We start from the raw sequence: 14,410 nt of genomic DNA, 5'->3' as shown, positions 1-14,410 counted from the left end.
TGACTGTAAACACATCAACATCCTGTCAAGAAATGTTGACAGCGTAGTTTTCATTCCAAGACGCCCGGTTGTAAAAAGAAACATTTTTTATTTAAACTGAAAACTTTAACTTTACAACCGTTTTGACATTTACATTCTTTCAACTGGTGTGATGCCCAAGATCCTCATCCCGTTGGCCAGGACTGAGCGTGCCCCGCTGAACAGCCGCAACCTAGCCTGTTGTGTAAAACCAGCAAGACAGAATTATACCGCGTCGCCATAATATTTGAGGCAGTTTTACATTTAAATCAAACACTGTGTACCTGTGCAACCTCCCGCGAGCTTCCCTTCACTGGTAACTCTCTGTGTGCTGAGGCAATCAGGTGACTGCCAGTGATGACAGATTAGCCCAATTAAAATGCAGCAAACACAGATACATATACACACACACTCCTCTCTCCTACCTGAGCTTCAGTAAAAAGTTGACCAGATGTTTGGGCTGCAGATCCTGAGCCGACTGGTGGAGCACCTCGTCATAGCTGCAAACAAGGTGCAGATGAATCACGCCTGCTTTGGTCACAGTTGACTGCTGCGTGTAATCTAAGACGTGTTCGCTGACCGTAGAAGGTGCTGCAGGACGGTGATGCTCGTGCGGTCGAGCAGGAGGGATGGGTCAAATTCACACGCTCCTGCCGCTTCGCTGCTCCGCATCAGGCTGCAATAACAACACTGTGACAAATGCATTCGAGTTAAACTGGTTTAAATCCTATGAGTTTCAACTTAAGGGTGAACCTGCAGAGTCGTGCATGTGTGTACTGCAGAAACACTCCCGTGTCCCCCTGAGCCTGCAGCACCCGGTCCCAGTCAAACGTGTAGTCTGACAGCAGAGGACCTTTGAAATCCTGACAGAAAATCCAAAAAACCCATCAACACAGATGATCGCAGATGCATGACAGTTAAATCTAAGCGGTTGTGCTTTGATGTCCCAGTTTACCTGGACGATGAGAGCAGTGATTCCCACTTTCTCTGCTGTTTCTTCTGGGTTCTCCATTTCCTTTGTGGCTGAAGGCAGAGTAATAATCATCCTTGACCCTTAATACAAACTTTTCAGCACCAATCTTATGGATATTCATTGATCTAATTATACTATGAATAAAATATATATTATTAATTACAGTTAAACTGAACCCAGTAATGCATTTAGCATCAAGTTCCCCTCAGCTACTTTTAAGAGAAGGGGAAGATAATATAAAACCAGTAAAAGAGTAACAGACTGGCTGCGGCAACAATGCACATCTCTTGGTCAAAGGTCAGCCTTATCCTGTTTGTCTTTCACATCAAACAGCTGATCAGGTCAAGTGTGTAAATTAAATCCTGAAGGTGGGGCGGATTTTACTTTTAGACTGCTCCATGTTGCGCAGCATTCTGGTTCGAGCTTCATCCAGCACGTCCTCCAGAAACACCACCTCGCCACTGCGGGTTTTCATGCCCCGCACCAGACCAAAGGGCACATGCTGACATCTGAAAACAGAGGAGACATTATCTTCAACTAAAAAGTATAAGTGCAAGCAGACTATTGCTACCTGTCTGCCCAGGGATGTCCCAACGTGTGCAAAAGCTGGAACAGCTGGCTGAAGTGGTTCGACTGGCTTTTGTCCGTCTTGAAAGGAAATAAAGAGCAACATCAACGTTATCCTGGCAAGAAGAAATCTACGTCCGGACACAATCACAGATCAGCGGCAGTCGGTATTTATCCTGTGGATGTTTCATATCGGTTTACTCACCACATAAATCATCTCATCAAAACTGTATTTGTTCATCCTGTCGATGGCTGCAGCAATGTCTCTGAAATGGGATAAGACATATTATCCCATCCCTGCTTCCGAAGTTCAGTCATTTGTTGGAAGATTGGGCTTCAGAGTTCAAACCTGGTGATGTAGAGACTGGTACCGTCGCTGCGGAGCAGCGTACAGACATTGCTCATGTCTCCATCGGGGGAAAGATCCACGACGCCGGTTCCTTTACTGTAAATATGCACAGTTTTCCATCGAACCATCAGCAATCAACAATCACCAGAATTTAGCAATTTGAAATAAGCGTGGTTACAGTCAGATGCGAAAACGCCCTTCTGTCTCTTTATAATACTTCAAAAGGGATATGAATATGCAACGGGCATAACCGAATGGCCTCTAGAAGTGTTTATTAGCGTCACACACACACACACACACAGTTACATACTCTGAGGTTTTCAACAGGCCTCGTCCCTGCAGCTGCTGCAGCACCTCCTCCACTCCATCTTGATGACAAGACTCCCCTGAGTAAATATCAAAGCGGACTCCTAATCGCTAAAATAAATCAAAGGAGCGTGAGGATATTAGCTGTTCTTTACAACAGATGAGCTTATTCTGGGAGGTTTCCTCCTCATGCATTATGAGCTGTTACTGTGACCAGATGGAGGAACCTTGTAAACACGTTGGTACTCCTCCACTGTGATCTCTCTGAATTGCTTCCATAAAGACACGGCCTTGTTCTCGTGCTGCTCCAGCCGTCGAAAGAAATCTCTGGCCGCCTGCTTCATCTGCTCATTGTGCTCTGCTTCCTGATTCACTGTAACATAAACCTGTGAAAAAATATATATACATAATAACAACTTTCCAAAATGACATCTCTACATCTTTAGTGTTGGGCAGGAAAAACCTCAGACTGCACAGAGTGATTGCACTTCTCAGATATCTTCAGTATCGATTCACCTCAAATAAGTGCTGTAAGGGATTCTGTTTTAGATTCTCCTGAGATCCATATTGGTCAAAACCGGCTCCCAACAAGCCTAAAATCACACGCAGCAAACACTGTTCACACACTGCGGAGCTTTCAGGTCCCAACCAGACCAGAGATTACTAGTTTTGTATAAAATGCACTCACCAAACTGCATACCCCAGTCTCCAAGGTAGTTCATTCGAATAACGTTGTTTCCGAGAGTCTGCTTTAGATTAGCGATGAAGTTGCCTGGACAGGGAAACTGAATTTCATAAACAGACCGAAACTGACAAATAATAACGTCCTAAAGTTAAAAAAAAAACAAACAAAACAACAAAACAAGGCAGATACTGAAAAACCTCACCAATAACTGTGGATCGCAAATGTCCAGCGTGGAATTTTTTTGCAATATTTGGAGAGCTGCAACAGGAAAACACAGTGTTGCTCAGCAACATCCATGTTGATCTTGACGCCACATTAAAAGAACAAACATACCTGAACTCGACTAATGTCGTTCCTCTACTAAGAGACCTGAGAAGGTCACTGTTTAATCCAAAACTCTCATCATGGCCCTTTCCAAATGGTGCCAAAATTTTCTAAAGTAAGCAGATTAAATTCAGCAGGTGCAGCCAAAATTGCTCCTTTTGCCACAGCTGGAGAATAAGTGAAAAAACCTGGACAAGTAGCTTGCGATGAACTTTGAAGTTGATCACACCAGATCCAGCAGATACAGCTTCCACCACACTGTCAGGATTTAACTGAATAACAAAAAGAGGACCTTAATGACAAATTACTACATATTAAGGGATCACTTCTAATAAATAAGAGCTTTTAAACATTTGTGATAAGGACAAAACATTCAAAACTAGCTAAAACCTAAAAGTCAGTTTCCATCAATTCAACATGGGAGCCGATGCTGCAGTTGGAAACACGTGTGAAAACCCGTTATTAACACCAATAATAACACTGGTATCCCCCAGGGCTGCAGTTATCCATATAGTTATTCTTGATTAACAAAATCATATAAATTATAAAGAAATTGTTCCTTTAAAGGATCTAAACAAAAGATGTTGATTACACTTTTTCAGAGCATAAACAGGAGATCTATTATACAGTTAACAGTACAATATTCACAGCCTTTTTATTCACTATTATGTGTTATGAAATCAGAACTTTGAAGAGGGATCTCACCTGAGAGGCTAAATGTTCTGTCTGCAGCTGAATGTCACCACTGGACGGTAAAACCCCCCGGACTCGTAATGTGCTGATTGACAGTTTAAAATCAGTAGTTTGCCTGAGGGAGAAAAGGTCCAGAAAGCTGTAACTACAGAGGTTTAGCACTAACAAGGTACCTATTGGAGAGGTCATGGTGAATGAAAACCCTTAACTGTTTCCTAAATACTGGAACTGCTGACAGAGCTGGCGTGATGGCATCCTCCGACTGTTGCAGCTTCTTGCCCAACTGTAGTTATGTACAAAATTAATTCCAATTAAAAACGTACATCTATTCTGGCAGGTTTACCCAAGACAATGTTGTCGTCACAAGGGTCAAAGCTGACAACTTAGTACTAGCCTGTCGTGTCACATTTAATGCCTTGTTTTACCTTTTCCGCAATTCTTTGTCTAAAGAAACACGCCATGCCGTTGATACATACTGTATTAAATTTGTTAGAAAAACTGGCATTAATTTCAATGAAAACACATCACATGTTCATTGCTGCTATTGCACTTCCGCCTTAACTACGCCACTTCCTATTTAGCTGACCAATCAGGAGCTTTAATCCGCATTACGCGTTTTACGCAGACATGGTGCGCTCGATTTCATTCACGGCATCTCTCGCCGGTGCGACCGGCTCCGTATTTCATTGATAACCGACTAAGTTCCAGTTTAGAGGTGCTGCTACTGAACTTTAACATTTACATCTTTTTCCCCAACTATCTTTAAATACTTGGAACGCTAATATGTTTGGCACTCTTAGAAATACTGTGAGCTTATCACAACAGAGAAATCCTCCATTTAAAGAGCACTCTTGCACTCACCCAGTTAAAACCTGCACATGTTCAGGATACCATCAAAACTGAATTAACACTGAAAAAGGTGTGTAAACAGGTTACTTTTTTAATTACAGCTCTCGAATACCAACAGCAAATAAAACAATTATTTGATACAATGAATGAAAGTCAAGCAAAAGAAAAAATAAAGACAGTGTACAGTGTATACAAACATAATATAGCAGTAATCACCAGTACAGTTTAAAACAATGAAGATAGGCCAAGATGCCTGCACTCCGGACTGAAGGCAGCCTTGATTAAATGTTCACTCCCTTTTTAGAAATGTTTGACAGAGAATCAACACAACTAAATTCTTCTCTGTAAAAAAGACAAAATAAAATATAAAAGGCCTTTTATGGAGGCAGGAGCCAGCCTTAATGCAGGCATCAGAACAAATCCAAATAAATATTGACATTTAAGAGGCAACTTGTCCTGGAGCCTTGAACAGGATGGCAGCAGGGAGCCTTCCAAACCCTGGAAAACACAGCAAACTTTGATGGCACCAATTGATGCCCGAGGCAGCGAGTCCACATAGAGGCAGAATGGCACAGCTAGGAATTACGGCCAACTAGACCCGTCGAGTTCCTGGAGTAATTTGCAGCAAATTTAGTTCTGCATATCAGACGCCGACACTCAAGAAACATCTGTGGACAAGAAGACATTGAAATGAATGTGTGAGGACATTTTCATCAATATAATCATTCACATTAACGACTAACACGCAATCTTGGACTTGAAGTTTTTAAAAATATTAGTGCTAAAAAAAAGGCTTATTCTAATTTCTCAACATTAAACTCAACTAGCTGAAGGGAAATAGGACATATTAAATTCCGATGCCTTTACAGATTCCCAACAGTGAACAAACCCTTCTCAGGCATTTACTGCTGACTCGGGTTTTATAATTAACTACTTACAGCTCGCTGGCTGTTCTTCAAACCGTCGCAACAGCTGATCATGTGTGAACTTGACAAACGCGTCATATTGCTCTGTTGGAGGAAACATTTTTGGCAAATGAATCAAAAATGCTCTTAAAGCAGTTATTTATAGAACTGAAAAGAAAAACACCACACAGACAGACCTGCCAGCTTTGTCGTCAATATCTCGTCGTACTCTTCACGGATTTTGTCTTCACGCTCTTTCAGTAGTCTTTCACAGATCATCCCAACCTGCCTGAGGGAGAATAAAGGTTGTTCTTTCCTGTTGGGAGATGTGGCAGCTGAGGATGTACCTGTTAGAGGAGAGATACTGACATCAAATGCTGAAAATGGAACATTTTTGGCACATCGAGCACTGTACCACAGCCAGACTTTTCCCCGCACGTCTCATTTGGAAGGTGTCCTGCTTCAGTGTGGGTGCACAGCCACTACAAAAACTAGGGTTCCTCATTTTACATCAATGGCAGCAAATGGTTTATTTTGCTGTCCATGCAGAAGCAAAAACACAAGGTGACCTGAATGGAACCACAATAGACATTTGCTGTGCTGACAAGGGAACTTTCCATCCCCTTTCCTAAGGTACAGACAGAGTCCATAGTGTATATTATTACTTGTCAGTAGACCTGGAAGCTACAAGGCAAAAAAGGCTGAGCTGGGGAGTGTGCGGGTTATCAGTTTGTGTGCAAAAGGGGTATATGGTATATCGTATAATAAACCACCTTCATGGCTAGCATGTTCCAAAGCAGGGGTCATCAGCCCAGTCCTACAAGCTCAAAAATACAGTCGGGGTTTCTGTACTACCAGGTAGACAACTGCTTAAAAGCCCTCCTAAAAGAAAACTGGGCTCCCGGGTGTATATCATCATTTGTCTGTAGGCCCAGAAGGACAGAAAGCCCGGCTGGATTACAGGCCTTGTTGGACTCGGCTGATGACCACTGCTGTACAGCAGAAACAAAGCATAGAAGGACTTGCAACAAAAACAAGTGGATCAAGCATTTCTCTTGAAGACCCTCAATGCCATTCACCTGGTAGAGCTAAGCAACTGGGAATGCTTTGCAGATCCAGAGGACAACAGCCATCTGCCTGCTGGAAAGCATTATCCAGGTGTCTCCTTTTCTGCAGCCTCTTGTATTCTTGCTTGATATTGTGTAGGATTTGCTCTAAAACACAAAGACATTTCTAAAATTAGGCAACGCACAGCTCAATATGCCAGACAACACTTTGCGGCAACAAGTGTACAACATTTAAAAGACAACATGGGATCCGTTTCCCGATTCTTTGCCCATCACTTCCATAATTCATTAAACTATGCCCTGCGAAATCACATGGGCCACACACTTTTTAAAAGTGGCAATGCTAACAATTGTAGTTATTTTGTTTGTTAATTTGCATCGGAAGTAGCGTTTTTACACAAAAGCCGGTACATGCTAATGCTATTAGATACTTGCTAACTAAATGTACTGCGGTGTCCAGATGGCGATACTATTTGGGAGCCAAAATAAGATTATATGAATGCGGTTTATCATTTATCTGCTACCTGTTGTAAGTCTGGACGACACTTCACCGAAGGGTGACGGCTCCATACGCAAATATTTTTGTGGCGAAGAGACAGGAGACATCATCGGCGTGCACCTCCTCCGTTTAGGCGAAGCGGGGTTCATTAGCGGATCAAAGTCCAGGGTCCGTTTCAAAGTAGCTCCACAAGCCATCACACCGAACTGTATTTAAAAAATTGTCTATCAGAAAGAAATTTGATATGAATCAGTGGAGGAACTGGGCCCTATGGCTGCGTGCCTTCAATGCTAGCTTGTGGCTACCGATTCCGGAGTTCACGCAAATAAAGATAATCTCGTCTCTGCTTGTCTTGTGCGGATAAATCTCATATAGCCGAAGTCATCCGCTATATCTAGATCTACTCTGAATTTTAAAAAATCCCAGCTAAATGTTGCGCAGCCCCGATGACAACAGATTTAGAAGCGCGACTCGATTAAACAGTGGCGCAACAGCCCGAACTGTTAGGCGACGCAGTTGGTTTTGCGCATGCGCAGCAGTATGACAGCTTGTAGTTTTTTTATCCTACTAACCAGTTGCCTTTATGTCCTTAAAAACTACATTTCCCGGAGGAGTTAAATGCGATTGCTTTTTTCAAATTTGCTGTCTGTAAACCAACACTGTACATAAAAAAAGTTTCGATTTCATTTACTGTAAAACCTTCACGATAAAAATATTATGCAATTATGATCAGTATTTACCGGAAAAGTAATCACATCACTAATAGTATTTAAATTACGGCACAATCATTGCAGGAAATGTCAATACCTGCAACAAGTATTAATTAACATTTTCGGTGTTCTGAAGAGCAGACAAAAATACACGGGACTGCAACAGTAAAACTCATTTATTTCCGACAAGTCACAAGAACCTAAACGACTTCTCACCAATCACACCTCACTCTCATTGTTCTGTGTGCAAGTGTAGGTGTCGACTGCAAGTAACATAACGAATATAAACGTGAGGGAGCACTTTTGTAAGGATGCTTTTGTTGCAATCATCCACAAGATGGCGCTAAAGCACCACGGATGCTTGACGCATGGAACCGGTTCGGTTTTTCTTTATATATCAGCGAGTAAACTCAAGCTTTCTGTGGTCATCATCAGGTTAAACAATGCAGACAAAAATGACAACCAGCTGCAACTTTATTCAAAAACAGCAATATTAAAAACACTCGATTGTGATTTTTAGAGTTATTATGATGCCACCACTGCACAGAAGCCACTTGACAGTTGACATTTTGATTTTCAATACTCATTAATACAAGAGGCAGTGAAGCATACTGATAAACGGCTGTCTGGAGCATTACACCAAGATTCATGTCTACAGAACACTTGCAGTGTGAGATTTCTAAATTAAAATTACTACATCACATCTTTTGACTTCCTTTGGTGAGGCCAGTTTGTTGATTTTCCACACAATTCACATACACAAATCCATTCAAGTTACCAATATGAACAAATCACCTTGCCTTGTAGATAAGTAAATTGAACAGCACACATATTTTATTGACTTAAGCTAAAAGTACTTTAGCAGGCCTGTGCACAGGTTGCTTTTATTTTTCAAAATGACACCCCACTGCAACAACAGTACTGAAACAATCACTGCAATGGTCCAAAGGCTCGGGGTTGAAGATATAGACCAAGTCACATGGGGTTGCACACACACATTGCTGAAATTGATAAAATCATAGGTTTCTTGACAGCAGATTTGGCCCAAAGAAATGTTAGTTTGCTACAGTGGTGACCAGCCCACCGATTACAAACTTTTTTTTCCCTCCCAGAAGCATGTGGTTGTGCTGGCCGTGAAGCTGATGGAGTCAATTCAAACACTTTATTAAGCAAGAAAACACTGTACAGTTAGTAGGTTTACATCTTAACAAAGACAGAGCAACAGCTAGATTGTAAAGAAATGGACAAAGGGGACAAGCGTCTCTCTGCCGTAGTAGATACTGCTCCAGTTTTGACACTCTCCACAACCTCGAGTCCATTTATCTCCATCTCTTAGGTTTATTTGTGACGAGATGAGTATATTTTTTATACAGTATATGTAGAGTATGAATCACATGTTAGTGCTTAAAATGTCCTCGTACATTTACCACTCATTGTGAGTGTTGTCAGATGAACTACAAAAATGACAACTTTAATGGCAATTGTAGAAAGAAACAATCAAAATCTGTAACTTTTTTTTTCTTTTTGGACATTTCCTCATGGAAATCTTCAGATGTAACACGAAGCCTTTATAAAGGCAAGAAGAAGTCTTATTTTTGTGCCAGACACGTGTTAAAATGTAAATGACAGTCAAAAACACATCAGTAGCCCCTTTTTCCCCATAGATGTTTTCAAAACCTGAATTCCAGTACAAAAATAGAATATGCTTTCACTAACTGGATGTGGTGAATGTCGTCGCGAGCGTCGGACTCAGCCGTCCGATCGTCATGACGTGATTTAATGGACGTGTAATACCGTTTGGCACTTTGGCACATTGTCCTTAAACAATGCGACTGCTAAATTTCCTACTTGAGGAGGAAGGGTGGTTTTTTTTCAGGAGTGGGTTTTCTTCCTCTCTGTAAATTCTTTTTTACGTGTTAAACGGCATTGTTTGTAGGTGGTGGTGGGGATGGGGAGACATTTACAGGAGTTGAGCATTAGACGGCCTCTGCAGATGTTTCGGTGGACACGGACATTGTTACTTTGGCTATTTTCACAGTGGTCTTCACGCAGCTCTCTGCAGCCCTGTTGGCAGAAATGTTCACATTCCTGTTCTGACAGTCTGACTCGAGGCTATTGTCCAACTGCTGGGCGCTGCCCCTGCAGGCGTGGCAGGAGCTGAGGAAGGCGTGCCGCAGGTCTCTGCTCCTCAGGGCGTAGATGATGGGGTTGACGGTGGAGTTGAGCAGGCACAGCATGCTGCAGAATGCAAACACCGTCTTGATGTTGTCGTCCATCTTCCAGAAGAGGTCGTACACCATGATGGCGAGCAGCGGGCCCCAGCAGATGACCAGCACCACCAGGATGAGCACAAGGGTCTTGGCCAGGCGGATGTCCATGCGGGTCTGCTCCGGCCGAGTGGTCTGGACTTTGGTCCCCTCCGCTGAATAAACCACGAGGCTCTTCTGCGAGGTGCGGCTCAGCATTCGCACAGCATGGTGGTGGGCTTTCCACAGGATGTATATGTAGGCGTAGATGATGAACAGAACCAGCACGCTGGTCACACCGATCCAGAACATCAGGTAGTTCTCATCAATCAGAGGGAATATGTCTGAGCACACCGAGTTGAGGCGTTTGCAGTTCCAGCCCAGCAGAGGTAGCACGGCGATGATGATGGAAATGGTCCACATCATGCAGAAGGCAATGACAGCTTTGGTCCGGGTCACGATGCGCCTGTAGGCGAGCGGCCGGTGTATAGAGATGTAGCGGTCAATGGCGGTGAGGAAAAGGCTGCCCACGGACGCGGTGAAGGATGCCGTGACTCCGCCCAGCTTGAAGAGAAACACGTTGGGGCTGTCTTTCTTGTGGAAAACGTGGAAGTCCAGAAAGCTGTAGACAAATATGACGCTTCCCAGCAGGTCAGCCACAGCCAGGCTGCCTATGAAGTGGTACGAGGGACGGCAGCGGAGGGTTCGGGACTGGAAGATGACGCAGAGCACCACCAGGTTCTCCAGCACCGTGAAGGTGCCCAGAGTCAGAGACAAGACAGCCACAGCCAGCTGCTGGCTGGGCGTCAGGATCATGAAGCACTCCATGTCCATGAAGTTCTCTCCACATTGTATACTGTTCTCATCCCTGGTCGTGTTCCTGTTGCCAAAGAGGTCGGTGGAATTTGTAGGGAAGAAGGGAATGCCTTTGAAAATGAGCTCCTCGTCTGCAGGCACCTTGTTTGGGAAAGAGTTGCTGCGGAACGCAGACAAGGGCTTCTGCAGGGAGAAACCTGTTTTAAAGGCGGCATCGTTGAGGGGGTCGTCGTAGTTGGCGTCGTTGGAACCCAGATACTGCAAACCTGACGTGATAGTCCGGAAGGTGGTGTCCGCCACACCGTCCAGCACAGATTTCATGGCTGTGTCTGATGGTAGTACGGTGGTCTAAGAGGCAAACCTACAAAAACAACATTTCTTTTTTCAATTCACCACAACAGAGCTGTTATTTTAGACACAATGTACCAGCAGGTGGGCAACAAATTTGGACAGAAAGACAATGTATTTTGTGCCTGGATAGAACTACAATTCTTCTACATTTAATCACTAATAAAGCTGCGACATGAATGAACATTTACATTTTGCACTCGAGTGATTTGCGTCGAAAATTTACTAAAGAGATTTTCATGCAGTGGGAATTGAATTGATCGCTTTTTGCCGAGTTTTCTATAGATCTGCCATAAACCACAGTAGTCGTACTTGAAAATCCTACATCACGCGTCCGTGCATGTTCAAAATGATCAAAAACTTCAGCAACGGACATGAACAAAGAGTTTAACGACGACTGATGCAGCCTCATCAAAATGAAAACGCTGTGCAAAACAACATCAATGCACTTCTACTTGAAAGTCTGGTTTGGTGTCAGAAACGTAGAGAGCGTCTCAAAATTTATATCCCTGAGAAATCTGTCCGTCTTTGTCTTAATCTGCTTTTTAAAACGCCCCACGGCGAAGAATATTGCGCATTCACTTTGGAACCCAAAACACGTTCGATCCACTGGTTAAACAAGGCAAACAAGATGACACCAAAATGTTTAAAACAAAATTCTTTACCTTACATAATTGTCCCAAAAGCGCAGAATCGCCCTTTACCGCCGCGCGTTAATCCAAGTCAGAAGCGCATCGTGCAACCAACAGAGGCGTTCTGGAGGGGACAGGTCAACAAGAAAACACGGTTTTGTTCCTAAGTCTTATGGCATTTGGTCAGATTCGGTGAGCCTATGTGACAAATCTCTTGGTTTTCAGAAGTCAGGTGTTGCTCTTGGAGTGCGCTCTGGCTCCGCTGCTGCTGCTGCTGCAGGCTCCAGCATCTCATCCCTCCTTCAGCCTTCACACTTATGAAGCGTCGCTCCTACAAGCCTCATCACGTGTTTTCAGATAGCTTTATCTGCCCAACCCATGAATCTGTCAAGTGGGCTGCTGAGGAACGGGGAGGGGTGGGGGGATCACAACCATGGAGAGCTTATAAAAAAGGAGGGATTTGAATTCCCAAAGCTTCTTTGTGCGTCCAGACAACGTAGCAGCGGGGGAAACGGGGTGAAGACACGACAATGAAGTGTCTTATCTTCTTAATTCACGAGGTAATTGTGAACGCAGTTTCGGGTTGTTGCTGGGGTGGAAAGAATGAAGCAAAACCTGCTTTTTTCCCAAATCCACTGAAATTCAAGCCAAACTGGCCGCAGGCCTGAACACTGTCGGTAAAGTTTGTGGATGAGAAACCGACAGTGGCGATCTCTTGGCTGTTGGTGTGTCAAAGTCAAAAGTGAAGAAATGATCATGCTCCTTTAAAGATCCAACCAGCAAATTCAGGGTAGTAAAATATTTACGACTCTGTTACCACCTGTACCCAGGCGAAGCCGTGTCTTGAATTTACGGACACCCCAAAATACACAAAGGAGGAGCTCCAGCATTAACAGATCACACATAAAATTGCCAAACATTTAGCCACCATTTTAGCTCCTCTGGTAGGAAAACCCACACACTACATCCAAAACTGGCAGGACTTCGCCAACAAGGTTAAGGATTTTAAATTCAATTGATGAAATTTTGGTATCATATGGTGTCACCTCTCTTTTTACTGGATATATAGAAAACCCACCCACACAGATCAATACCTCCTTTTCGACTAGCCTAAGCTAGGCCAATATAACAATTCATTGACCGCTCCCTTTGCTGTAATCAAGAATAACAGAAGTTTAATCATGGTGCCATCTTCTTTAGATGTTCCCGGATCTGTCCAAGCGTTCTCTGTGAATTACCTGCTGGGGTACATTGATTCCAGTGATACCAGAGTTAGGGTTAATGTGTTAGAGTGTTAGTATGTTAGTATGTTAGGGTTAACATGTGATGTTCGCTCTGCAACTTCAAAGGGACCAGTCCACCTGGGCTCTGACCACTTTCACTTGATGACTCTCAGAAGAACCCACTCAGCTGTGTGTGGAATTCCTGGATCCTCACTGACTGTGGTTACAGAGGTTGCCTGTTGGGAGAAAACTGAGAGAGTTGTTTTTAGTTGAACAAAATAAGATTTATATTTCATTTTAGTGCTGGGCTGGCCTATGGATTTCCTGCTCCTGGTCCCGGAAAGGGGACACCCCTCTCGCGCTCAAAGGGGGTGAATCCTGTTCGGGAGCTTAACAGAGCGTCTTACTGACATCCAGGCTATTGGAAGCGCCTGTGTCCATTTCATTCCACTGTGAGCACCTATGTTGCCAATTTTGCTCTTCAGTGTTTGATTCATTCTTTCTACCTGCGCCTAACGCCTTCTCTACTTCTTGTAAATCTTTATTCTTAAAATGAGTTCCATTATCAGACCTATGAGTTCCATTATCAGACCTAATTCGTGGAAACCATGTGTCGGATTAATCAAAAATTTAATAACACTTTTGCATCTTCTGCTTTTACGGGAACCGCCTCTGGCCAGCCAGTGTATGCATCCACTGCCACCAAGAGGTATCGGAACCCATTGACTCTATCAATCATATCAGTGAAATCTATAATTTTTCTTGCCCTGTCATGGGGGCAACTGGAAACTTGCCCTCATGTAGTCGAATTGTTGATTTTACATTAAATCGTGTCCATATTGAACATTCTCTGCATCATTCGTGGTTTCCCGCAGTGTTCTCAGGCCGTGGGCCTCTTCCAGAACGGCATCTACCAGACCGGGCGGAGAGAACAGGTCTTCCGTCTGGGCCCCGCCAAATTCCTTCAACTTTCACAGCCCCCCTTTTCCTTCCAAACTGGTTTTTCATGTGGAGACGCTTCTTCTTGATCACAACTAAGTCTTTCCCTGTCGTATCTTGGAAGCATTTCATGAACTGTTTTCTCTGCCAACAAGAAATTGTAACTTGGTTTATAACCTGCAGCCTTCTTTGCTGCCTGATCTGCAGCCTCATTACCTCTTCCCTCCAGAGAGTTCTCTTTGCTGTGACCTTTGCACTTTA

At 43.5% G+C, this 14,410-nt stretch overlaps 3 protein-coding genes across 5 annotated transcripts; all 3 read right to left on the bottom strand.

Moving 5' to 3' along the window:
* Window positions 1-68: 68 nt before the first annotated feature.
* Window positions 69-4,484, bottom strand: rars2 (arginyl-tRNA synthetase 2, mitochondrial). The gene is made up of 20 exons (XM_057017061.1): window positions 4,341-4,484; window positions 4,125-4,198; window positions 3,928-4,030; window positions 3,411-3,494; window positions 3,232-3,332; window positions 3,101-3,156; window positions 2,902-2,985; window positions 2,730-2,806; window positions 2,441-2,599; window positions 2,218-2,324; window positions 1,908-2,003; window positions 1,764-1,824; window positions 1,563-1,639; window positions 1,376-1,500; window positions 974-1,041; window positions 772-881; window positions 599-694; window positions 444-518; window positions 303-366; window positions 69-216 (listed from the first exon to the last, which is right to left on the bottom strand). The coding sequence occupies exons 1-20, from the start codon at window positions 4,374-4,376 to the stop codon at window positions 130-132; spliced, it is 1,740 nt and encodes a 579-aa protein (XP_056873041.1). The 5' UTR covers window positions 4,377-4,484; the 3' UTR covers window positions 69-129.
* Window positions 4,485-4,835: 351 nt separating this feature from the next.
* akirin2 (akirin 2) lies at window positions 4,836-7,759 on the bottom strand. 2 transcript variants are annotated; one of them, XM_057016953.1, is made up of 5 exons: window positions 7,261-7,758; window positions 6,749-6,883; window positions 5,867-6,016; window positions 5,703-5,774; window positions 4,836-5,432 (listed from the first exon to the last, which is right to left on the bottom strand). In XM_057016953.1, the coding sequence occupies exons 1-5, from the start codon at window positions 7,430-7,432 to the stop codon at window positions 5,422-5,424; spliced, it is 540 nt and encodes a 179-aa protein (XP_056872933.1). In that variant the 5' UTR covers window positions 7,433-7,758; the 3' UTR covers window positions 4,836-5,421. The 2 variants fall into 2 exon arrangements, with proteins under 2 accessions (XP_056872933.1, XP_056872934.1); XM_057016954.1 differs by lacking the exon at window positions 5,703-5,774 and having other exon boundaries at window positions 7,261-7,759.
* A 344-nt stretch (window positions 7,760-8,103) lies between these two features.
* Window positions 8,104-12,327, bottom strand: cnr1 (cannabinoid receptor 1). Of its 2 annotated transcripts, none has more exons than XM_057016951.1 (2): window positions 12,026-12,327; window positions 8,104-11,368 (listed from the first exon to the last, which is right to left on the bottom strand). In XM_057016951.1, the coding sequence occupies exon 2, from the start codon at window positions 11,326-11,328 to the stop codon at window positions 9,922-9,924; it is 1,407 nt and encodes a 468-aa protein (XP_056872931.1). In that variant the 5' UTR covers window positions 11,329-11,368; window positions 12,026-12,327; the 3' UTR covers window positions 8,104-9,921. The 2 variants fall into 2 exon arrangements, with proteins under 2 accessions (XP_056872931.1, XP_056872930.1); XM_057016950.1 differs by having other exon boundaries at window positions 12,021-12,324.
* Window positions 12,328-14,410: the final 2,083 nt, after the last annotated feature.

The sequence above is a fragment of the Takifugu flavidus genome, chromosome 19 (assembly GCF_003711565.1).
Source record: "Takifugu flavidus isolate HTHZ2018 chromosome 19, ASM371156v2, whole genome shotgun sequence".
NCBI lineage: Eukaryota > Metazoa > Chordata > Actinopteri > Tetraodontiformes > Tetraodontidae > Takifugu > Takifugu flavidus.
This window is presented reverse-complemented; position numbering and strand designations above follow the sequence as displayed.